The 26,679-nt window shown below is 36.0% G+C and overlaps 1 protein-coding gene and 1 non-coding gene across 3 annotated transcripts; one reads left to right on the forward strand and one right to left on the reverse strand.

Annotated features, from left to right (window-relative positions):
- The first annotated feature begins 1,278 nt into the window (after positions 1-1,278).
- LOC145011774 (F-box/kelch-repeat protein At3g23880-like) lies at positions 1,279-3,023 on the forward strand. 2 transcript variants are annotated; one of them, XM_078970513.1, is made up of 2 exons: positions 1,279-1,424; positions 1,653-3,023. In XM_078970513.1, exon 2 carries the CDS (start codon positions 1,692-1,694, stop codon positions 2,832-2,834), a length of 1,143 nt encoding a protein of 380 aa, XP_078826639.1. In that variant the 5' UTR covers positions 1,279-1,424; positions 1,653-1,691; the 3' UTR covers positions 2,835-3,023. The 2 variants fall into 2 exon arrangements, with proteins under 2 accessions (XP_078826639.1, XP_078826640.1); XM_078970514.1 differs by having other exon boundaries at positions 1,280-1,424; positions 1,670-3,023.
- A 17,417-nt stretch (positions 3,024-20,440) lies between these two features.
- LOC145013644 (small nucleolar RNA R71) lies at positions 20,441-20,547 on the reverse strand. The gene has a single exon (XR_013665192.1). It is a non-coding gene; the product is annotated as a small nucleolar RNA R71 (small nucleolar RNA).
- Positions 20,548-26,679: the final 6,132 nt, after the last annotated feature.

Consider the following 26,679-nt stretch of genomic DNA (forward strand, 5'->3'; position numbering starts at 1 on the left):
AAAAGGCAACAAACATAACCTAAGTTTGATGTGAGTGAAATGATAGTCGATGTGAATAAAATGACTGGAGTGGATATTTTTAATATTTAGAGTTTTTTTAATACTAAAGGAAGTTGTAACAATCTTTAACAAACTCCCACATAACTTTTTTGAGTTTTTTAGAAACCAGGTACCCTTATCATGTCTACCTTGTAAAAGTTGGAGTGATTCTGGATCAATTTAATAGGTTTGATTTTGTAAAAAAGAAATTAAAAAATAAAAATAAAAAAAGACAACCAATGAGATCACTTTTCTTACTTTCTCTTTCCGCATTACTCTCGCAGTCTCGATAGCAAGTTAGTGGTTGCGTTAATTGTTATGGAAAATACGGAAGCATACCGTCATAGTGGTAATACGGAGGTGAAAAAAATAGGTTGATTAAATGAAGATATTGGGGTTGTGGTGTTTTTAGTGAGTATGTTTTCTTTGGTGGGCCTTTTGGAAGAAGACAATTAAAAAAAAAATGAGGAAGAGATAGTAAAAACATAAGAAATTATTGTGAAATTTTTTAAAGAAATGGTAAGTATATATATATAGGGTGAATTAAAAAAGAAAAAAAGAAATGAACTGCACAAAGGACCGTTCAACGGTCAAAGAGCAGCAACCAATCACGAGACGCGGCCATAACTCGTCACACTGCGTCTAAAACTGCAAGAACCCGCACCCGGGGGGGGACAGTGTGTGCGGTCCAGCCAGCAAACCGTAGTTTGGAACCGTGGCCCACTCCGCACAGTCTAATAGATAATTAGAGGGTGTTTGGGAGTGCTTTTTTAACTAGAAAAATGTTTTTAGATAAAAGTGCTTATTTGCTTATAGTGGTGGTAAAAAGAGTTTTTAAAAAAGTGTTTGGATAAGCTTTTACAGTGAAAAAGCCAATAAGTTAATAAGTTAAAAAGTGTTTGGCTTAAAATGTGCTTTTTGAAATTATTTTGGCTGAAAAGCCATAAGCAGTTTCAAAAAACCACGTTTTCCATGCTTATGAAAAAGTGCTTATTGAAGCTTATGGAAAAACCATTCTGAAAAGTACTTTTGAGTTTGCCAAACATTTTTTTTTTTGACTTATTAACTTTTCAAAAAACACTTTTAAACCACAATCCCAAACACCCCTTAATAAAATCATCTAAAAGAAAATAAAAATAAATGGTCATGTAATTCAACTAAAACAAAAGCTTCTTGATCCCCGTGACAATTGTCCTAAAAATAGGAACATCACCAAACCCTAGAAATCTCTGTGGTGACTTGGATCCTAATCTCCTAATTCATCAGCGGTGATCACAACAAGAACAAGCAATCGTCTCTGAATCGAATATTCCTTCAATCAAAGAATACATCACTACTCCCACCAACTCTCACTTAACTCTCTTCACACTCGCTGATACTACAAGGTATGATAACTTCTTCGATTGCTTTCATAAATCTTCATCTTCTATTCTAACAATCGTCGATCGATATGCGTTTTACCCTGCTCATGATCCTGCGCTTGTGATTACAATTTCGATTCCGATTTCAGACTCACTTTCATATTCAAAGACTCATATTCATCGTATTGATCAGTACTGACCACTTAACTGTAAAAATGGTTGTTATTTTGGAGAATTGATTCATTTTTTCAGATATTTTGTTAGAACAGATACGCGATCAATTGAGGACAAATGAACAGCCCACCGAAGAGATGTGCGAATGAGGTCTCACTTCTTCCCTACGACTTAATTTTCAAAATTCTTCTTCTTCTTCCTGCAAAAGACATCTTAAAGCTAACTCTCGTATGCAAAACATGGCGTACCCTGATAAGCAGCCCTAATTTCATCGAATCCCACACCACTCGTTGTGAAAAAGTTCTCACATTTCTTAAACAATTCTCCGAATCACGCCCAAATACATTCGATATCAACACCCATAACAACAACAACCAATTCACACTCTTCGATCCAAACCCTCCCAAAAAGCAAAAACTCCAAATCTATCTAATGGAATTCAATTTCAAACACCAAAACGCCACAATCACCGACCCAAACATTTCCGGTTTCCGCGAAATCTTAGCCACATGTAATGGTTTAATTCTAGCAACAAACAAAACCGGAACTTTACTAATCTTGAATCCCACAACCCGAAAGCTCCTCCCACTCAAATCCGGAACCATAGTTCAAACCCGGGATGAATCATACGGGTTTGTATTCAGCCCCAAAACCCAACAATATAAAGCTATACACGTATTCAGAGACGAATCGGGTCACATAGACACTGAAATACTAAGCTTAACCACAATGCAATGGACTGGGTGTCATGTCCCCACTTTCGGACTCTTCCGTGACTTCACACACAAACCAGTTTCCACTTCAGGGGTTCTTTATTGGCTTCCAGGGACTAATAATGTAAATTACATAATCTCAATGGATATAGACAAGGAAAAGTTTTCCCGTATAGATCTTCCAGTTACAACGGGGATGAATGATCGACTTATTGAGAATGGCGATTTGTTGAATTTTGTTGCTCAATTGACGGTTTACCGGATTCAAATATGGACATTGAAACGGGTCGAATGTGAGGAAATTTGGGTCAAGAAGTGTACAATTAACATGGATTATGATATAACGGGATTGATTCCGGTTTTCATGACGAAAAACGGGAGGTTTTTGGTGTTTAAGAAGTGGAGAGAAGCGATTTATGAGTATGATATGGAAGAAGAGGAAATGGGGAAGGTGGTGGTTGATGGGGATCGGAATTTTAATTATAGAATGGCGTTTACGCATATGAATACGCTTGTTTCATGGTCGAATTCCACACCATTGTGGTAGTAGTATATGTGTGTATGATCGATGTTTATATCATATTTTTATCTGATTGAACTTATTATCTGATAATTATGGTCGAGTTCGAAATATGTAATTGTGTTAGAGTTTATAAGCGTTGGGCTTTAATTAAAGAAAAAAAACCCGATGGATTGTGTTAATATGCAAGTATATTTGGTGTATAATTTTGGGTTGTGAACTTGTGATTGTTTTAGTGCACATTTTTGGAGCTATTTAAGCTCAAGCTTTATTAAGAGGGCTTGTGTAGCTAGTAAGTCGAGTTTGAACTTAGTTTAGTTTGTCAAATTGAACTTAAACCAAATCGAGCTCGAGATCTAGTTTTGGTTGGCACGTTTGTTTGTAGTGCAGTCATATGGAAGTTTTCCAAAATTTAAAAAATAGAAAATTAATAAGGTGTTGCTATATGTACCGTATTATTAATTGTACCCCAAACTTTTAATTAACCTTTAATTACATCTTAATATCAACCACATCCATTTTGATTTTTGAAATTTTAATTGTCTTTTTTTTTTTTTTTTTTTCTTTTTTATAATTTATAATTTATAATAATAATAATAATAAGACAAAACTTCAAAAATGGTCCCCATGGTTTTTAAAAATATCAAGTTTAATCCCTAAGTGTGACAATAGTCAAATTAGGGTCAAGTCAAAGTCAAACAAAGTCAATAAGTCAAACCGGACGACTCAATTAGCCCTTGCGTATTAGGGTTTGCGTTGTGTATTTACTAAACAATCTGTTATTTTAATGAGAAAACATCATTTGAAAAATCCATGTGATTGAATTTTTACTAAACCTTAAATGCGGTAAACAATGAACCAAAGCGATAAAACACTAATGCACACTCATCAGGAGTGTGTAAGACACTAAAACATGGCTTAATGGGGTTTACGGACCTTGCATTACGAAGTTGGACACTCAAAAAGGTCACAAACGAAACCTCTCTCAATCAATTTCACTCTATCTCTTTCTATTTGAAATCTCTCCCAAATCTCTCTCAATGGTTCCCGTAACTTTTTGAAGTCATTCGGGTCATTCCGACCCTTAACCAGGTCAAAAATCACTTAAAACGGAGTTAGAACGGGTAAAAGACCCGAAACCCTCTATATAGGGCCGAAGCCTCTTAGGGCCGAAAGTCCTCTTAGGGACCGAAACCAAGAGAATCGAACCAAGCTGCTGAACCGAAAGTCCTCTCGTAACCGAAACCCCCCTCTCGGGACCGAACCTCACAGACCCGAACCCTCCCTTTCGGGCCCGAACCTCGCTCAAGGCCCGAACCCGAAGTCTCGGTCCATTTCGCTCCATTTCGCCTTTCGGTCCATTTCGCTCCTGCTGCTTTCGGACCGAACCTGCTCTTCGCTTCATTTCGCCTCGCGCCTAGCCTCAGGAGGACCGAACCTCCGGCCACGACGGAGAGGTCTCGTTGGAAGTCCATTTCCTTCCGGTTTTCGACTACGACTTTATTTTAGCTTTGTTTTTCATCGTTTTTGATGGGTTTTGGTCATAAGAACATCCTATGTGCTCATACTAACCCTAATGCTTGGATCTAGGTTTCTCTATTGTACATGCAAGTTATCCAAGACTATAAACCCTAATTTTAGCATTCAAGTAATCATATTAACATGAGAATAGGTTTAAGATCATACCTTGATTGTTATGTAGCAATAACAATCTAAATTCTTCCTTGTATTGACTTTAGAAAGCTTAGAGTCACAAATGTCACTCCTCTAATGGTTCACAAACACCAAGAGTAAGAGGATGAAGAGGAGAGAGGATGGAGGCTGCCCAAAAACGTGTGAAACCCTAGAAGGATGCTTAGCCACGTTTTTGGGTCATAAGGGATGTATATATAGTTAGGCTATTAGGGTTATCCAATAAGGAAAATCTAATTTGGATGCTTAAGCCCTAAGCAACCCATGGATTCCTTTCCTTAAGGCCTTGGACGATTTCCTCATGGGTTTCCCATAGAATTCGTCCACTCCTTAATATAAGGCAATCCATAGCCCAAATTGCAATTATCTTATAATTACAATTCCAGTCCCTTTAGTTTAATTAATCTCTTTTAGTCACAAAACTAATTACCAATTAATTCTTGACTAATATTAATTAAACAATATGATTTCTCCTTTAATATATTATTCTCATAATATATTAATAAATCATATTTAATCCTTTCTCTCCATAATTCATCCTATCAAGTTGCTTTGATGAAGGCAACCTAAAAGGACCATGCACCATCGGGTCAAGTACATACCAAAATAGTTATGGACTTAGACACTAATCCAACAGTCTCCCACTTGGATAAGTCTAATAACTATTCTGCGTATGACTGCAGATCCTGATCTGCAATCGTAGCTTTCCAAAGCCGCTGTCAACTCTGATCCTATCAGATACGCGTGTCCTTTAGATAAGGGATCATATATTCCTCCATTCTAGATATTGTATGAGACATGATTTCAAATCATTCTCTTTGTACTATTTCTCGATTCCCGATTTATGATGACTGACTAATTGAACAAATCAAATTAGCCCTAGCCCGGCCGAGCATTTACGTTTGTCATCACTAAATGATCGAGGGGCCCAAAGATATCGCTTTTATCCTACTTTGGATATAAGGAACGGATAAACTTTGACTCAATGTTCGCTTGCACTTACTTACCGAATTACACATAACAATATGTTTTATGACACCAAGTTACTAGTGCGTTTACATATTATCAATGTGTAACCGACTCGCAAGATACAACTCACACATCTCGGTTTCAAGAATATAAGATGTTATCGTCTCACTAATCACTTGTGATACAATTCATGGAGTGATCCAAGTGAGCATGGGTTTAATCCAATGCTCAAATCATATTCATAAGCACTCATGAACGTTGCAGCAAACATTTGCTTATGTCTAATACTCTTTAGACATTCACACACCAATTCATGACAGTCTTTATTCATACCTACTTCCAACATATGAACGACTGTGGCCCGTTCGAATAATTTGACTATTCTTAACCAATTAAATTATTCAGGAAGTCAAAACATGCAAAGTGAAACACAAGGATAATACTAATCCCATATGGCCTCAAACCTTTGAGTATAAATAAAACACCTTTTATTTATTACCATATCGATTACTCATTATTTGTTGTTCGGGTAATCAACTTTTACTTGAATTATTACAACACTTGTCCCATGCTCTCAGCATGCACACAATGTTTACCTATGATTCTTACTTTTTGAAATAGATCAAACGAACACATTTCCAATCATATTCATTTCACAACTCCCAATCCTTTTTCATAAGTGTAAGAATATCAAATTCTTGCTACTTATAGAATATGCTAGATTCTAAAATTTTATGCAATGATCCTTTCGTAATATCACTACACCAAAGTCACAAAGACTGTTGCCAATGAAATTACAAAGTCTTTTATCGGAGATTGTTACAAGCCAACTCCTTAGATATGATGTCTCTCATTCAAAGTACATTCCTTTGAACATCCTTTTGCATAAAAGTTTCTAATCTAGACATAGATTTTCAATATTCAATTCCCAATATGGACACGCTTCCATATTTTCCATATGACAACTCATTCTTAATAGAATCTTATCTATTCGTAATAATGTCGACATGGTCCATCCAATATGGAAACATTTCCATATTTTCCATATGACAACTCATTCTTAATAGAATCTTTTCTATTCATAATAATGTCGATATGGTCCATCCAATACCATGCTTCCAACTACTCACAAGCAACCAATCCTCATCTAACTTTAGATTGTCCTTTGATAGTTGTTTAATTATTTTAGTCAAAACCGATTCTAGTCCCTTTTCCCTCTAAATGTGCTAGACATTTGGAAAATTTTAGAATGGTCAAGTATTAAAGCATTTGCAATCGATCCTATACCCGAAGCGTATGGGATACGATGCATAATGTTTTATTTGCTATGTTCTCAAAATTTAAATTGTGAAGAGGAATGTCGTAATCATAATTGAAATTTTAAGAACACACTATGTACCTTTGACTAAATTTATCAACATTTCTCAACCTAAGCCTTTAGATTTGAAATGAAGCATAATATTCTCTCCCTTAATTATAGCAAAACAACTTTACAACCCTTATGACTTTGTAAGGTATAACTCTTGTTTTCTATAATTAATATCGCTAACTTGCAATACTTTCCATAATAATCATACAATCATAACATTTATGCTCCCACTGTCATGATGATTATTATAAACATTACACTTATGCTCCCACCAGCTTCGACATGTATTCATAAACATCTTAACTTTCAGAAAAACAATACCTATTGAATTTCTTAAGTCCATGTTTCTAATACTTAATGCTTTGATAATCTTTTATCAAGGCTTCTTGAACTTATACACCTTTTCCTTAGATAGTTCATATGTGTGTCTAAACAATTAAGACTAATTGCCAAACCTCACAATTCAAATTATGGAAAGGGATACCATAATCATAATCGAATTCGAGAATGCAATTTTACAATCACTATCTTCTTAAAATCTTTCTTAGTGAAAGCATTTCCTTACAATCATTTTCATGAAGGAGGAAATCTTATAACACTTAGATTTAAACGGTGTATGTGTTTCTATCCATGTGAATTTGTTAAAACCAAAGTTTACGACAAATTCAAACTCATATGGACCGAACTTTCTTAATCTTGGTTTCTTGCCTTATGGTAGCACAGCTGCCCACCATGTCTTCCAAGTAGTTAAGCAGCTCACCCTTTCCTATCAATGTACCTTTCATTGATTAAGGTACCTTGCCTTTTATGCGTTAAAAATGAGAACTCATAGAACTCACATGCATAATTAACTCAATTGGAACATCACATAAACAAAATAATGTCAACACGATAGGTTGTAAACCTCAACTCGTGTGCTAGTGATGATCGATAAGGTTTATTTTGATTTGTTCTTGAAACCTTTCAAGACTATTAAGACTCCCACTGACTCCTTGACGTATAAGATTCTCTTGTCAATAAACATTTCTTGACAAACAAATATTCAAGAGTTAGTGTAGTTTTTATCAAAACACTTTATAAATTGGTCCTAGTTGGTCTTTGTCTTATCCAAGACATCACAAGTTTCCACATTTGATGAACGTTATAAACCTTTTAATACCTGTCACTCATTGTCACAATCTTAACTCTAAGACTTGTTTTGGAACGAAGTATGATTGACTTCTTGATTTAACCATTTCTTCAATTCTTGATTCCTCTACTTAGACATACAATTGTACTAAGACTCACTTATAGGATCAATTAAGATATGGTTCTTAATCATAAAGACCTATCATAAAGCATAAAAGGTACCCTTCCTTCTTCTTAGAATGGAGAAACTTTTATCTTTCTGCCTACTTGATTCTTCTTATTCGTTTTGCTATTGATTTAAACCTTTTTAATCAATTCCGAATTACACTTAATCTTATAAGTATAATCATATTTACTAAACCTTTAGTAAATCATGACGAATATCTGTTACTCTTATGATCAACACGCAACTTTGTGTACTCGATCTCCTAGTCCTTCACTTGACACTTTGTCAATGAATTAGTCTAATTTCCAAATATGAAATTTCTCATTCATCATGCAACCAAGTTGCGTGATTCCAAATTTCTGTCCAATTGAAATTTGGGCGATGAGAAACTCTCCCTATTTGTTAAATTCTCGACATTTCCATAAATAAGAATCATATCCATTCGTTGTAGAAATATACAAACATCAATTTTCATAACGATTTCATTGCAAGGGAATAAACAAATAAATAAATAAGTCAAACCAAAATTTATTTTATTTATAAAAGCAGCAGAAAACATTTGTCCTTACAATGCAAAATCAACTGAAAACTATGTATTCAAAAAGAAAATTTCTAACAACTCTATCATAACTATCTAAGCTCAGAATCTAATCTTCAAGTCCATGCGATCGAGATCCATTTCTTTGTGATTAGACTCATCTTGCTCTTTCATCAAGCTTCCTTTCTTTTCACCGATCCTGCAAAACATTCAAATGCAATCTTATCACATCATGTATTAAGAATCAACGAATGGGAACTTAGTGGAGTTAGATAGTGGTTTTTTTTACCTGAAGCACAACCATACTCTTTGACTCTCCTATCTTTGGAATCTTCAGGCTCTTGGGGCAGACTTCTATCCAATGCCCTTTCTTTTGGCAGCAAACGCAGGTCGGTTCTCCTAGAACGTCCTCGGAAGCATGGTTGGTTGACTTTCCCAACAAATATGCTCCATTGCTTCGCCAAATCATTTCTGATTCAGCAGCAATGAGCATGTAAGTTAGGTCAATGACGTTGTCGTCATGATCCATCATATAATACTTTCTTTTGAACTCATTATATGATTTAGGAAGTAACTGCAAAACCCAATTCACAGCCAACTCATCCGGGAATGACACACCCAACATTATCAACCTATCAATGTGTGATTTCATTCCTAGAACGTGGGTACACACGGGTTTACCATCTTCATGTTTCATTTCCAATAGGGCTTTAGTGATATTGAACCTTTCAATTCTTCGATCTTGTGGGTTAGGGAGAACAATTGGAGGAGGTGGAGGAATTGAAGCATGATTTCTTGTTCCTTGATCAAATCGTGGAATACCATCTTCATGTGGAATGCTTGTTCCACGGGATTTGGGAAGACCATAATTGTCGAACTTTGACATCTACAAAACGGGAGAAAACGAATTCAAGTTAGTTGATTGATTGAGTCCTTAGTAAATCACCCAAATGAGATACTAAGGCTAGGACCCAACACAATATTCTACAACTCGGGAGAGGGATGCCGTAACCCAAATTGCAGAACATTTGAAGGTAAGTTAATAAAGATTCACTAATTTCCAACATGAAAAAACGAAAAAGAAATTTAATTTTTAAATCTATGAAAACTCCTAGATCCTTTGAGATTCATTGAACATTTCAATGGCATGTTTATATCTCGATATGCCCCTTTAGTTTGTGACTGGGATGCCGAGGATCACAAAGCGGGTGGGAATAACCATGCAAACTTACATGGTGCCGTCACATGTTACAGTCACCTATTCGATGTGCCGGTAAACCACACACGCTCCACCGAACTATAACAAACATTGAGTCACCCTTTGCTACCTTTGCTTAGAACCATTTAGTGTGCCGGTAAACCACACATGCTCCATTAACGTCTTCGCAAGGGCACAAAGTGTAATTTCATGGAATTGCATCAATTCACTTTGCCTAAGTAACTAAGATTGGGAATTTGAAAAACATTTAGTTACTTTTGTACTTCATCATACTTATAATGGAAGGTTTCATCCTATCCTACCCGTTCGGCTAACAACCCTCCACTAGTCAAGAGTGCGTTGGGTAAGAGTGGATACCCATTCAATCGCCATTTTATAGGCAATTTCCTTAAACACCCCTCATAGACCAGCTTCGTGAATGAGGCCTACTAACGGTAAGACTGACTTTTACTCATACATATATATAATGTTAGACTTTTAATGTTATATATAGTATAGGGTGTATTTTACACTTTTTAAATACTAGGTGGTCAAATTTAACAATTATACTTTTACTTCAATTAAATTGTAAACCTAAACTTTTATGGATTTATTAAACCTCTTTTAATTATACACCTTAATTAATAAAACCACAAGGGTGTGATTTGAACTTTTCAAAACATTACTAGGGTTTTAGAATTTAACATTCCTAATTAAACCTTTTAATCAACTTTTAAATTCCAAAACTTGAGGGCAAGTTTTTGAAACATTTCAAAACATTGGGGTTTAGAATTTAAATATACATCAAAATTAAAATTTTTATCAAAATTTAAATTCCAAAACTTGAGGGCAAGTTTTTGAAACATTTTTTCAAAACATTAGGGTTTCAACTATTTAAATTTCAAAACAACAAAACTTTTGGGTTCAAATTTAAACTATAAAACCTAAAGGGAAAAATATGAAACTTTTCATAACAACAAGGATCAAATAACAAATAATCTTAATTAACATTTAATCACATAATTATCCATATTTGATTTATTTAATGATTTCTTGCAAAACAATTTACCAATTTAATCAAAATAATTAATTAATTATCACATAAGGAAACAAATATTTTATTAATTGATAAATATCTTTAATTAGATCAAGAATATAGTCAAATATATCATAAAATCGAATTTATATTGATCTAATATGATAAGGCAACTATCCTTAAGCAAAAACAGCAAAAAATCCCGGTTTTCCCTCCATCTGACCAGACGACTCGCCGAGTTAGGTATGGACTCGTCGAGTCAGCATGAACTCGGCGAGTTCAGCCCCCAGAAACCCAAAAATCGAATTTTTCAATCATACAAAGCATCAATACAATAGAAACCAATCTAGGCTCTAATACCACTGATGGGTTTTGGTCATAAGAACATCCTATGTGCTCATACTAACCCTAATGCTTGGATCTAGGTTTCTCTATTGTACATGCAAGTTATCCAAGACTATAAACCCTGATTCTAGCATTCAAGTAATCATATTAACATGAGAATAGGTTTAAGATCATACCTTGATTATTATGTAGCAATAACAATCTCAATTCCTCCTTGTATTGACTTTAGAAAGCTTAGAGTCACAAATATCACTCCTCTAATGGTTCACAAACACCAAGAGTAAGAGGATAAAGAGGAGAGAGGATGGAGGCTGCCCAAAAATGTGTGAAACCCTAGAAGGATTCTTAGCCACGTTTTTGGGTCATAAGGGATGTATATATAGTTAGGCTATTAGGGTTATCCAATAAGGAAACCCTAATTTGGATGCTTAAGCCCTAAGCAACCCATGGATTCCTTTCCTTAAGGCCTTGGACGATTTTCTCATGGGCTTTCCCATAGAATTCATCCACTCCTTAATATAAGGCAATCCATAACCCAAATTGCAATTATCTTATAATTACAATTCCAGTCCCTTTAGTTTAATTAATCTCTATTAGTCACAAAACTAATTACCAATTAATTCTTGACTAATATTAATTAAATAATATGATTTCTCCTTTAATATATTATTCTCATAATATATTAATAAATTATATTTATTCCTTTCTCTCCATAATTCATCCTAGCAAGTTGCTTTGATGAAGGCAACCCAAAAGGACCATGCACCATCGGGTCAAGTACATACCAAAATAGTTATGGACTTAGACACTAATCCAACAGTTTTAACGCGGGATTTTCACCCAAAACTTTATTTTAACATATAAGGCCCCTTAATTAATGATTAATCATGTTTTTGGGGATAAAACCTTATCCAAGAAGAGTGGGTGAGGTACAAAGGTTGAGTGTTGACTTTTCTTTGTATTATGACACAAGCAACCACCATACCCACTCCATGACTAACCCACACTCCTCCCCACCATACCTTGTCTCTTCCTTGTCCTTTTTACCTCACTCACAAGTCATTCCCACATTTTTAGAGCTGGACATTCATCCTCTCTCCTCATTTTCTTTCACTTGCTCTCATTTCACTAAAAACCCAACACAACTTTTCTCTCAAACTTTTTCTCTCTATTTCAACACTCCAAGGCTGATTTTTAAGATTTATTCTTCTCTTGGTAAGTATAATTCATCCTCCTTGTGATTATTTCACTTCATGCTACTCAAATCATTGATTTCTTACACAAACTCCATCAGTTTGATGTTAGATTCCCGAATATCTTCAAGGCATCTTCAAGTGTTCTTGAGTTGATCACTTCCATTCATCAACAATCATCTAATGAAATCACATAAGGTGGGTTCATACCCCTACATTTTCATGTTTTCTTAAGTTTTTAGGGGGGGGGGGGATACAAGTTAAAACACTAAGAACATAACTAAACTTTTCTAACAGCTTTCATCAGAAAAGTTGGACTCCATTCATGGACTATTTTGGGCAACTTAAACATTTTTGTTTTCAAAAATATTTAAAGTAGTTCCAGTTCTTATCTTTAAAATGACTACTTGAACATCTCTACATGATTTTTCTACGATTTATGGTGATTTTTACAAGACTGCCTATCATTTCAAACACCAATCCGGATCAGTCTGTGATTATGGACTTTTTCACACAAGGTGGAGGTACTGAAAAATCATGATAAAAATTATGAATAAACTAGAAACCTTTTAGAAACTCTCAGAATTTACAGATTTAGTTTTTGACTTCGTATGATTTTTCTATGACTTTTTGAAAACGATGCAGAAAGGTTAAAAACTTGTTAACAGCTTATAACCTTCATGACACTTTGTATTATGTTGAGAAAAGTGTATAACCATGAGTTCTAAATATTGAATGTGTTTCCTTGTTAGTTTATCATCATAAACTGAAACTTAGTCATTCATGATAAGATTATTCATTCATTTAGAACGCATATATTAAGTTATAATAAGCATAATTTATGGATTTATAACACTAATGTGTTTTCATAAAAGAGTACTTATACATTACAATCATTTCGGATAAACTATAATAGGTATAGTTTATGTATCATTTACTTCTCAAACTTATTTATCAAAGGTTTTATGTTTAGTTCACGTAAATCTGTTAATGAATAAATTTATGAGTCATTCACTTCGGGTTACTTCCAAAGTAACAAAGTCAAAAAGTCCTGTAAATTGTAACCAGAGTCTCTTGTAGGGAGAACGTGATAGTTGTGTATAGATCTATATTGGGTTTGACAAACCCACACCTAAGCTGCTTGCAACAGCTAGACCGGCATGTCTGTGGTGACAAGTGTCATTTAACGGCGACGCCTGAAGAACGTCGTATTACGAGGCCGTGTATGTCAAGAATGGTTATGATAGCTCACATGTGGTATTAACAAATCATAAGATTTACGGGTTCTAACTTCAAATTAGCGAGTTATGTCAATTTAGCTCACAAAAATTACTTTAAGTATGGAAAAATACTTGTACGCTTTCGTATCAAAAAGGGTTTTATGCCGATTTAAAACCACGGTTATATCATTAAGTATGGAAAATACTTGTTCATTCTTGGTTCTGGGATTTAGGACCTCATAACTTTTTAAAGGAAAATATTGGATTTTTCTTGGTGACACACAACACATTACAAAGAACGGTTTCCAAACTCTTTATCTCAAAAATTTATGAACTCACCAACCTTTGTGTTGACACTTTTTCAAACAACTTGTATTCTCAGGAAATCACTAAACAGGAAATCAAGTGCATTTTGAGGATGGGACATTAAGGCGTCAAACATTTCATATTTTGTCAACATATTGTAATTGATTTTGAAACATGTAATTTCTACAATGATGTAACTCTTTCAATTACATATATGTTGGTTGTGTTTGCTTAAATCGCTATTGCAATTGTTGTTATGATACTATACATGAAGTCCTCCACCCCCGGACGTTTCCGCCATCCTTGGTTTGGGGGTGTGACACTAAGTTCAAAAAACCTCACAGATGGTCCCTGTGGTTTCAAAACTTTTAACAAATGGTCCTTCTTTCTAACTCCGTCAGCTTTCTACCGTTAAGTGAGGGGCATTTTTGTCATTTCACTACCCAGGGACCATTTATGAGGTTTTCTATTGCTTTTTTTAAATAAATAAATAAATAAATAAATATGTAAGGGTCCCCACCCATCTCTCCCTCTCTCTCTCTCTCATTATGTGTTCATCCCAAGAAAACTCAAAAGCTTTAACTGTCAGGTCACCCTTAACCCCCTCCTCCCCTATTTCTATCTCTTCGTTCGTCCCTTCCTATTTCTCTCTTCTTCTCCATTCTTCTTCTTCCTCCAGAAAAAACCCCCTACTTCCCTTTTATCTGATCACGATTTTTAAAACCATGTCTCCAAAAGTTAAAGAACTTTTTTCAATCAGGAGACTGACAGTTATTTGTAACCTTCTATTGACTGTATAAGCATTATCACTTTGATCTAGCTCCATTCCAAAGACACATCCGGATTCAGTTTGAACAAAGGCTCGTCTTCTTCCTGTGAAATGTTTAATCCCTTCCATTTTAGTGTTTCCATGGTATTCATCTGCAGCTATTCCCCAATTCAACTTTACTCCTCCATCTGAACCCTGTAATTATATATATATATATATATATATATATATATATATATATATATATATATATATATATATATATATTTCATTTAGGCATTTTCACGAACAATTGGTAGGTGAAACAAACTAAAAAGAAAAACAGAGTCTTGTGAACCATGAATATGGAAGTTTACTAGTGCAGTGAAAACAGTTCCGGATTTACTATCGTAGATAACAAATGCGAAACTTCCTTCAAGATCTTTGATGACCTGATCGGTGGGGTAAGGCCTACGGTCTCGTAGCGTTCGATAAGCTTCAATCACGAACATGGCTTCGTTGGTGTTCTTTGACAGTCCGTATTGTTTGATTAGCAGAGATTGTTCAAACTCCCCATGAACAAACAATATATGTCATCAAAGGCAGTGAAAAACCTTTGATGAACGGAGTAAGGGCGATCCGGTTTAACATAAGCAAGAGCAGTAGCGTCGCCACTAATTCCACGCTGCCATGACTTGTGTTCTTCATCACATCGAGAGAGAGAAAGAGAGAGAGAGAGAGAGAGAGAGAGAGAGAGAGAGGTGGGGCCCTTTAGTTAAATAATTATATTTTTTTTCTTTTTTTTTAAATAGAGAAAACCTCATAAATGGTCCCTGTGTATTGAAATGACGAAAATGCCCCTCACTTAATGGTAGAAAGCTGACGGAGTTAGGCGGAAGGACCATTTGCTAAAAGTTTTGAAACCACAGGGACCATCTGTGAGGTTTTTTGAACTTAGGGATTAAACTTGATATTTTTGGAAACTACAGGGACCATTTTTTAAGTTTTGTCTAATAATAATTATTTGTAAGGTCAAGCCTTAGAATCTCATAATGTAAAACAGTCACGTTGACTCAATCAACGCCAGCGTGAATTTAAGTATGTAATGTTGTGTCAGCGTGATATGTACATCTTATGTAATCTCTTGTAAATGTAAAATATACGTAGTTAGTTTGCAGATCCGATATCTTAGTGATATTGGATATACTTTATTATTATCGTAGATTAGGTGATATCCCTGGTTTGTAACGATTCACATCGTATTTACTTTTCTATATCTACTAGGGTCTAAATCATTGGTTGATCATCAAACCCTAGAACTTTATGCTCGTTCTATTGATGGGAACATTTTCTTAGTGAAAACCTTTGTGTTAATTCTTTTGTGTTCTTTTGTTTATTTTTATTGTTAATTAATGTCGATCAAGGAACCTACAAGTGATATCAGAACCGGTTGCCTATATCAAATAATCATGTCTTCCTTTTATTCAAATACCACTAAAACCACTTCTGATAAGAAAATTCCATAGTTCGATGAAAAGAACTTTACCATGTGGAAGTCGAAGGCAATGATGGTCCTTGAAACTATAGACTACTCAAAGATAGATATCACCAAAAATGGTCCTCATGTTCCTATGTACCGGCTCATGAAAGATAATGTCAAAGAAGATGAGTTAGTCGAAAAACATGTTCGAATTCGACGATGAAGAGAAACATCTTGTTGCTCTTGATGTCAAATCCCATGTTGCTATAGAAAACTCTCTTTCATATGAAATCTGTCACTTCATTTAAAACTGTCGATCAACCAAGGAAATGATGGATACGTTGACTGTTGCTTATAAAGGTACTGATGAGGTAAATGTTGTTAACAAGAATAGTCTTAATCGTCAATGTGAGCATTTTTTTCAGCAAAAGAATGAGACACTTACATAGATCTTCAATCGTTCTAATTGCCCGGTGAATGATATGTGTCAAATTAAGATCAACAAGACTAGAAACTCTTTGGTTCTCAAGTTTCTTGATTCACTAAACGATAGCGGGGAGCATCACGTAGATGTTTTGAATAACAATGAGAAAATTGAAACCATGGATTTGGCTTGGTAATCTTTGTAATCCTGAAAAACGAAGATTTTAAGAAAGGAAATCATGCGAGACACTCACAAGGACAAATATGTGGCACTCTATTGGAAGAAGTCTCCTCAGAATAGCAACTGGGCTAAGCATTAGTGCATTGATGTAATAGTCAGGTCAACCATTGTAACCTATTTTGAATTAATAAAGATGAATTATTTGAGTATTATGTGAATTATGTGAATGCTTTATACTTATTTATAAATGTATAATAAATAAATGATAATATAAGCGTCAAAATTAAAGTGTTAGATAAACTCGAAATCGATGAAGAAAGTTGTAGTGGTCGTGACAAGGATTCCAGACATATAAAGAACACCGAAATCTGAGTTATAACGAAGAAGTTATGACCTGTCGAAGTTTCGCGACAAAACCGACACGACGCTATGTGACGTAAATAGTGAATTTGCGATGGATGACTTTTTAGCCTTAGTGATCTAAACAAAAGTCGTAGTATACGTTAAACCGAGAGTGTGCATAAAAAGAACGCCCAAATATGACTTCGTATGAGGGAGTTATGATTTTTCTAAGATTTGGCATAGCAGTGCACAACCCAGAATTCGAATTTTAGATCGAGCAGTTTTTAGCCAACACGACCTAAATGAGAATTGAAGATCTCATTAATAGGATCTTAATGATAAAAATACAGACGAAACTGGAGTCCATATGTAGAAGTTATGAGTTTTACACAGTCGTTAACAGTGTAATATTCTCCTACTGTTAAATTTAAAATCATTCGAGAATTAGCCGATGGAGTCTAAATGAAAGTTGTAGATTATGTCTCCACCTACACATGGATATAAATAACGTCGAAGATAGAGCTCATATACGAAAGTTACAATGTTTAGAAGTCGACAGGGTGCTGCTGCGAAGGGGGTGACATGGTTGAATCTGGACCATAGCTTTCTCCCCAAGTCTTGCCACTAGATGGTCACATGTGGCACCAAGTTGAGCCATGTTTCACCCTATAAATAGAACCCCTTTCACCCTCATTTCTTCACATCTCCACTTTGCTCTTTCTCTCTCTAACTTATCTCTAAACCTCCCATAATCCCCCCTAAAGCCCTAGGAAACTCCCCCGGAGCTAGAAGAAAGCTTCTGAGCGCCCGACAGCTCCGAGAAAAAGAACTTTTTGGCTCTGAAGCTCTACTCCAGTGGAGCCCGAATTTTATTAAAACCCGCTGTAACTGAGATACGCCTACCGTACTTTAAATATAGCTTATATTTAAATATAATATCGTAATTATGAACCTATAAATAAGATTTATCAGTGATTCAAAGTTGTTATATTGATTAATCTACTTACGGGAATGATGTCTAGGCTGTGATTTAGTGAGTTGTTTAAAGTGGGATTTTGATAGCTTCATTTTATTTACTTTTATTTTTATAGTTTTTTAGCACATTCCATTCGCATTTTAGTTAATTTCCATGCATATTTTCCTTTTTGTTATTTTTATGACCATTTCGGGTACTTTCTAGTTTCTTGAGCATTATTGCATATTTTAAGGAAACTAGAGGAGCGGGAGTATGCGGGATCTTTTTGGAAGGCGATTGGACTTGAAGAGCAGAGGGGATGTCATGCTTGATAGCTTTGGAGGTGATCCAGGGAGTAGGCTTGTCGATTGCTTAAAGGCGCAGAAGCGTTGAAATTTAAATTTGAAAGGGCGCAAGAGAATTCTTGAGTGTGCAAGATCGATGTTTAAGAGTTTGCGGAAGTTTTGAGTGACGTGGAAACACAAATTGGGCTTTAATTGAAGAAATATTGAAGAAAAATGGACTAGGAACTGATTGGATCTGAACTAGGCCAATGGATTAGCTTTGGGGGCCCAAGACTTGAAGAAGCCCAAAAATCCCGTCGAAGCCCGCGGCCCGCATAAGATTACCCGCGGCCCGCGTGGATTCCTGACAAGGGCAATTTCGGGATTTTGCTAAGAGCTCTATATTGAGAAGGTTGGTGTGCCTCTTTAGCCTCATCTTGGAGGTTCGAGTTTGACTTGTTCTCTCTGGAGTTTGGAGTACTTGTGAAGGCCAAGAACATCTTGATTTCACCTCTTGATTATTGTGAAATGTTTGGTACAATCTCAACTAACTTTGTTCCTTTGAGTTTAGCCATGCTTGGCTAAACAAATCTTGGTTGATTTCTTGTTGAATCCTTTGAACTTTTGTTGAATGTTGAAGAATCCATGAACTTGTTCTTAAATCTTTATGGAAATGTTTTGTATTTTATCATGTTATCACTACTAGTATGTTTTTATTCATGAGTTTAAATGTGTTTGTGGTGATTAGTTGGCTAATTTCTTGATTAAGTGAAGGATCCTCAAATTAGCTTGCAACAAGTGATTTTTGTGTTGTTTTTGCTTCACACAATCATAAAAACATTTCCTCCAACATGGTAGTGAAAGCAATTGACTCCTCTTGGATTTGGTGACTTTTTGGTTCTTAATGCTAGTTAACTTTCACTGATTACATGCTATTTGGAATTAGTGACTTTGATTAAGGAAATTGTTATGAGCTTCTTTAGCCATTTCAACAATTAAGAAAAGTCTAGGTAATCTCAAGCTCCTTGGATTACTATAACCAAATTAAGGATTTAAATCAAAGTATTGCACCATTGGATTCTAATGATATGTTCATCAAAAGTCAAAGTGAGGAAACTTTAAGTCAACCATCTCTCCCTTATTTATTTTACATCAAATCCTTAGTTTTGTTGAAATTGTCTCTTTAATTCATAGTTAATTCTAGTTTGTTTCAAGTATTTCAATACACCAAATCCCCCCATTTTATTTTTATTGTTATTTTACAAGTATTTTTACAAAGAGATTTTTCATAGAGTTATAAATTGAACCAATCTCCATGGATTCGATCCCTTTACCACTATACACTATTTTAGTGTGTAATATTTAGGGTTTGTTGGCCTCAACAACCACCAAATTTTTGGCGCCGTTGTCGGGGATTGGTTTATTTTTAATCAATTTGTTTCTCTATGCCCAGATCTTAGCGTACAGGTGACTTGATTTACAACCCAGAAATTGAAAAAGAAGCAAGGCATTTGGCTAAGGAAAAACGAGTTGAACGTGGTCAAACTTCTAACCCCCACGGGGACCCGGAGCTTGAAACCGCTTCATTAAGTGATATAGAACCCGATTCTAGTCCCGACCCTCGCCAAGAAATTTCCGAAACACCACCTATACAACAAAACCCACCCATTATTGAACCAATTGCAATGGCGGACGGAGGAGAATTTCCCGAAAGAACTTTGAGGCAAATGATGGAGACCGATGTTAACTCCAACCGGTATCAATTACCCAGTTTTGGAAGGAGGCTTGGAGTTGAAGTCAAGTTTAGTCCATCACCTACCAACTTTTCATGGATTGGAGAATAAGACCCTCATAAGCATTTGAAGATGTTCCACATTATTTGCACTAGCATGAAGCCACAAGGGTCAACCGATGACCAAATCAAGCTAAGGGCATTCCCCTTTTCATTGGCCGATAAAGCAAAATATTGGTTATTATATCTTCCACCGGGGTCGATCAACTCATGGACCGACATGGCAAGAGCTTTCCTTGATAAGTTCTATCTCGCTTCAAGAGTCTCAAGTCTTAGAAATGAGATTTGTGGAATCCGCCAAGGTCAAAATGAGATGTTCCATGATTATTGGGAGAGGTTCAACAACTTGTTCTATAGTTGCCCACAACACCAAATTCCGGCACAACTCCTCATTCAACACTTTTAAGAGGGATTGTTGCCAATGGAGAAAAGACTAGTTGATGCCTCAAGTGGTGGAGATGTATTTAGTAAAACCCCACAACAAACAAGACAACTTTTCAACACCATAGCCACGAATTCTCAACATTTTGGCCCTCGCCAAGATATGAAAAGAGACACACAACACAAAGTCAATGAAGTGGGAACATCAATCTCAAGTCTCAAATCAAAGATCTAACCTCTGTTATCCAAAAGCTAACCATGGGACAAACTCCACAAGTGATGGTTTGTGGAATATGTGCAACAATGGGACATCCTACTGATATGTGTCCCATCCTTCAAGAAGATGCGGAGCATGTGAATGCCACGGGAGAGTTCCAAAACTACCACAACAAACCATCCGGTTACCAAAATGCATATAATTCAAGTTGGAAGCCAAATCCCAACATGAGCTACAACCCAAGACAATTGCCTCAAAATGCATTGGTTAGACCATCCTATCCACCACCCCAACCTCATTACCAACATCAACAACCACACTATCAACCCAAACCGCACCTTCCACCTATAGATGATGAGGATGACCAGGTTTAACCTGCACAACAATTTGCCGAGCCTCAGTTTCAGCCGCAGCAATAGGGGGACACGAAGTCCCACCATATTTCCCCCCTACGTTCTTTGAACAATTTGCCACAATGTTCTCCACGGTGCAGCGCATCGACACCCAAACGCAAGAGAATATGATAGCCATCCAAGATGTGGCGAGTCGCGTTGATTGATTGGAGCAGTCCTTCCCTCCCACTTCCCTCCAGGTCCAGGATATGTGGGACTACCACTATCGCCACGAGCATTTCTAGCCGCCCAACCCTCCGATTTAGGTCATTTCCGCCCTTTCCTCAAGCATTGAGGACAATGCTTGTTCTTAAGCTTGGGGTGGGGCATTTCCCTTATCTTTTACTCTTTCATGCATTTTTAGCTAGGTTGCATAATATTTTAGTATTAAGCTAATTTTCATTTATTTTTTTATTTATTTAAAATTTCAGAAAGATTTTATTTTCTTCTTTTTCACCTTTTATATTTTTGCATAACATTTAGCCTAAGGCATTAGCATTCATGCATTTTTGTTGTCTGTTTATTCTCACCTCTCTTGGATGCCATGGAACAGGTTCATAGTTATTGTATCATAATTGGTCCAGGATTTTGTTGTTATCTCACCCATCGAACCGGGACCATTGGCTGCATTTGGGACTTCATACTTGGGATCAGATGCTAGTAGCTTAAAGGGGTAAGTGATCATGGCCAGGTAGTTTCATGAAAAATTATGCATACAATACTAACAACTGTAAGATATACTACAACAATGGATGTTCTTAGCCTTGCGGTCACTACCGCGGAGAGGATCACACTTGATCATGTTTGAACTGTTAGGATGAAGCATTGGTGCTTGTCCCCGAGTAGAATCCATATCCGGTCTCTTTACATCACCATATCTTTTTTGCGATTTTCTTAGAATTTTAGACAGTCTTTTAGTCCACATTTGGACATTTTCATTATCTTTGAAAAACCACAAGTTTTAAAAGGAGCTTACATTACATCTTTATGCTCCACACATGGTCATTTTCACACTTAGGCCATTCGGATTATATCATTACCCTTTCGGTTCCACTTACACACCTTTGGGAACCAAATTTTGAGTCAAAGGGTTTTCTTGTTAAAAATTTCGATTGTTAATACATTACCTTCAAGTATTCATGTAAAAAAAATAAATAAAAAAAACAAAGCAAAAAAGAAGCATGCAAATTTTCAGTTGCAACTATCTTAGATAGGTGGACGGTTCAATTATTGAACAAATTTCCCAACATCTTGGTCACTCGGCGTTTGATATTCATTTGTATAGGTCTGTTTTATTGTATATAGATCGAGTTGTTTTTTTTTCTCGCAAATTGGTGATGTTAGGGAGACTGTCGAGTCGGATACTACGGGAGGTTTGGGCCAACACTAAGTGAACCGATTCCTACAACGGTACCTGAGCGATTAAACCTAGTTACACATGAGAGAAACCGGCAGACGTGAGATCAGAGTGTGCACTTAAAGAAGAGCTCCACCCGAACCCATCCAGTTGCTTTCTCCTTACTACAGATGTTCTTCATTGTATGCATGTTCCATTAAGACTACGACTGACCATCCCTCCTTACTCACCTAAAGGAGTTGTCCTGGCTGTGGTTTATGGTTCCATTGTCATCGGATGAAAAAGTTGTGAGATAGCAACGAGATCAATTCTGACCTTGTTGACTAACATCGAACAGGTTCCATGTCTATCCATTCTTTTTATTTCTAGGGTAGTTCGTCCCAAGTTCATTTTAATTTTGTCTTACTTGAGGACAAGTAAGGTTTAAGCTTGGGGTGATTTGATAGCTTCATTTTATTTACTTCTTTTTATAGTTTTTTTAGCACATTCCATTTTCATTTTAGTTAAATTCCATGCATATTTTCCTTTTTGTTATTTTTATGACCATTTCGGGTACTTTCTAGTTTCTTGAGCATTATTGCATATTTTAAGGAAACTAGAGGAGCGGGAGTATGCGGGATCTTTTTGAAAGGCGATTGGACTTGAAGAGCAGTGGGGATGTCATGATTGATAGCTTTGGAGGTGATCCAGGGAGTAGGCTTGTCGATTGCTTGAAGGCGCAGAAGTGTTGAACTTTAAATTTGAAAGGGCGCAAGAGAATTCTTGAGTGTGCAAGATCGATGTTTAAGAGTTTGCGGAAGTTTTGAGTGATGTGGAAACACAAATTGGGCTTTAATTGAAGAAATATTGAAGAAAAATGGACTAGGAACTGATTGGATCCGAACTGGGCCAATGGATTATCTTTGGGGGCCCAAGACTTGAAGAAGCCCAAAAATCCAGTCGAAGCCCGCGGCCAGCATAAGATTATCCGCGGCCTGCGTGGATTCCTGACAAGGGCAATTTCAGGATTTTGCTAAGAGCTCTATATTGGGAAGGTTGGTGTGCCTCTTTAGCCTCATCTTGGAGGTTCGAGTTTGACTTGTTCTCTCTAGAGTTTGGAGTACTTGTGAAGGCCAAGAATGTCTCAAGAACCTCTTGATTTCACCTCTTGATTATTGTGAAATGTTTGGTACAATATCAACTAACTTTGTTCCTTTGAGTTTAGCCATGCTTGGCTAAACAAATCTTGGTTGATTTCTTGTTGAATCCTTTGAACTTTTGTTGAATGTTGAAGAATCCATGAACTTGTTCTTAAATATTTATGTAAATGTTTTGTATTTTATCATGTTATCACTACTAGTATGTTTTTATTCATGAGTTTAAATGTGTTTGTGGTGATTAGTTGGCTAATTTCTTGATTAAGTGAAGGATCCTCAAATTAGCAAGCAACAAGTGATTTTTGTGTTGTTTTTGCTTCACACAATCATAAAAACATTTCCTCCAACATGGTAGTGAAAGAAATTGACTCCTCTTAGATTTGGTGACTTTTTGGTTCTTAATGCTAGTTGACTTTCACTAATTACATGCTATTTGGAATTAGTGACTTTGACTAAGGAAATTGTTATGAGCTTCTTTAGCCATTTCAACAATTAAGAAAAGTCTAGGTAATCTCAAGCTCCTTGGATTAATATAGCCAAATTAAGTATTTAAATCAAAGTATTGCACCATTGGATTCTAATGATATATTCATCAAAAGTCAAAGTGAGGAAACTTTAAGTCAACCATCTCTCCCTTATTGATTTTACATCAAATCCTTATTTTTGTTAAATTGTCTCTTTAATTCATAGTTAATTCTAGTTTGTTTCAAGTATTTCAATACACCAAATCCCCCCATTTTATTTTTATTGTTATTTTACAAGTATTTTTACAAAGAGATTTTTCATAGAGTTATAAATTGAACCAATCTCCGTGGATTCGATCCCTTTACCACTATACACTATTTTAGTGTGTAATATTTAGGGGCATTATTTTTGTTGGCCTCGACAACCACTATATTTCCAAACAGTATACTTTGTATACCAAACGGACCCTACCTCCGATATGATCCTACATGGTTGTTCCTTACTTGAAAGATCATGAAGTAGACTCTGAGATAATGACGGATCTAGACTAATAATTAGTCGCAGTAAATATTGGACTAAAATATAGTGGTAATAATACTAGGTTTCGTCGAAGGAAATCATATTGTTAAGAAGCGAAGCGCTGCTTGAATTTCGAGTCGTCACTTTAAGAAGTGAGTGCATAGTTACTTTCATCTTACACATAAATATGAAATAGTTTATATTAATTACGTGCTATGTGTGCATATTATCTATTTACTTGATATCTATGATGGTCGAACATTTTTATACGAGTTTTAAATGATTTAAATTGTATATGTATTTTATATCTACAAAAATGTTTGGGTAAAACATGGGTAGATGAAATAGATGATGTGCAATAAAATGATGAGAGGCCCTGATGTTGACGATGATCCAGTCTTGTAGCGGAGTATAGATGACGACCATGAACTATTCTAGACAGTCCAGTGGATCGCTAGCAGGCTCACAACCTATAGGTGTTTGTGAACAATGTGTTCACCGGTGTACTCCATCCCCCTCATGGTTGCCTTATGCACATTTATTGATGAGGAACCCCTTAGCAATAATGTCCATCTCGATGATAATACTTAAGCTAAGTCCCTTATGTTAGGTGTTTTAGGGACGTAAAGTGAGGATAATGGGAACGTGTAATCAAGTTAATTTTGGTTGATGAAATTAATAAACTTATTTATTGTGGGTTGAAAACCCTATGTGCTCACCAGGCTCCCAAGCCTGACCCACTAAGTTTCTTGTATTACAGGTAGTGGCACTCGAGCATAGATGTGATGTGTGGATGAGGGATTACAAATTATAGGCCTGTATATATGAAAAAATGTTGTAAGGCTTATATTGTACTGTTTATACTTTTGATCTGTATTGAACATGACATCCCGAGGTTTTTAATGAAATACCTTTCTTCAGAAATGCTTTGATAAATCTTTATCATATTTTCTTTTGGGAAAAACATTCCACAACACTTTTATTTAAAATATTACTTTGATTTTTAAACAAATCATAAACAAAATCGGTCTTTTCTGGTCACGAAAATAGGGATGTCACAGTTGGTATCAGAGCATTAGTTTAAGCGAACTAGGAATTTGTAGTATTTATAGACTTAAACTTAGAGTGCTAAACGATGATTGTGAGATGAGTGCCTACTATATTTTAGACACAAGCACTAGTTTATTTTAGGAAAGATACCTAAAATACTTTTATGTGCTATATGCTATTATTTGTTCGGATCTATGGTCTGTTGCTGACCGGATCTGGAAGCCTTATGTGTTCAAGATTCTAAACGTACGACTATGATATTAGAACTAGCTTGCCAACGTTTCAGAGAGATAAGGATGATTTAAATGTCTTTCCTAAATAAAGATCTAAATTCACCCTATTCAGTGTATAGATCAAGATGGCAATAACTCGAAGTGGAAACGCAAACGGAAATAGGAATCAACACTCACAACCTCAAGGGATTGAGCAAGTACCTATTATAGCAGCCGCACCTGAGCCAATGACAATGGTCGGGGGTACAAGCAATGATCCAGATGATGTTGGATCGTCAAATGGAGGAGACAAGGCAATTAATACTACATGATAGGGATGAACCTATGATGCCAGTTGAACAACCCGAATTGAACGATGGACAATCAGAAGGAGGAAACTATAGTAGGACTGTTGGTCAAGCCATCCCACCAATAGTTTGAAAAAACAACGAAGATGATGGAGACAAAAGGAATGGATGCAAGTACAATGATTTTCTAACTTGCAAGCCTTCGACCTTCACTTGGAAGGAAGATCCGATCGGAGTTATGGATTGGATCTCGGAGATGGAGTTGGCCTTCATGACGTGTGGTTGCAGAGGCATGTTACATACCACATTTGCAGTACGCCAGTTCAGGGGAGGCGCAGTTCATTGGTGGAACACCTTGGGGAAGACTTTGAGCCCCAATGAGCCCCAGCAACTAACATGGGCTGAGTTTTTGTGCAATTCAAGCGCAAGTACTGCTTAGCCCAAAACATGCTCGAGCTAGAGAACCAATT

This window comes from Lactuca saligna, chromosome 8 (assembly GCF_052625555.1).
Source record: "Lactuca saligna cultivar CGN05327 chromosome 8, ASM5262555v1, whole genome shotgun sequence".
NCBI lineage: Eukaryota > Viridiplantae > Streptophyta > Magnoliopsida > Asterales > Asteraceae > Lactuca > Lactuca saligna.

Bases quoted from the DNA above. Each gene is read 5' to 3' on its own strand.
- LOC145011774 (XM_078970513.1), top strand. From the start codon at position 1,692: ATGAACAGCCCACCGAAGAGATGTGCGAATGAGGTCTCACTTCTTCCC.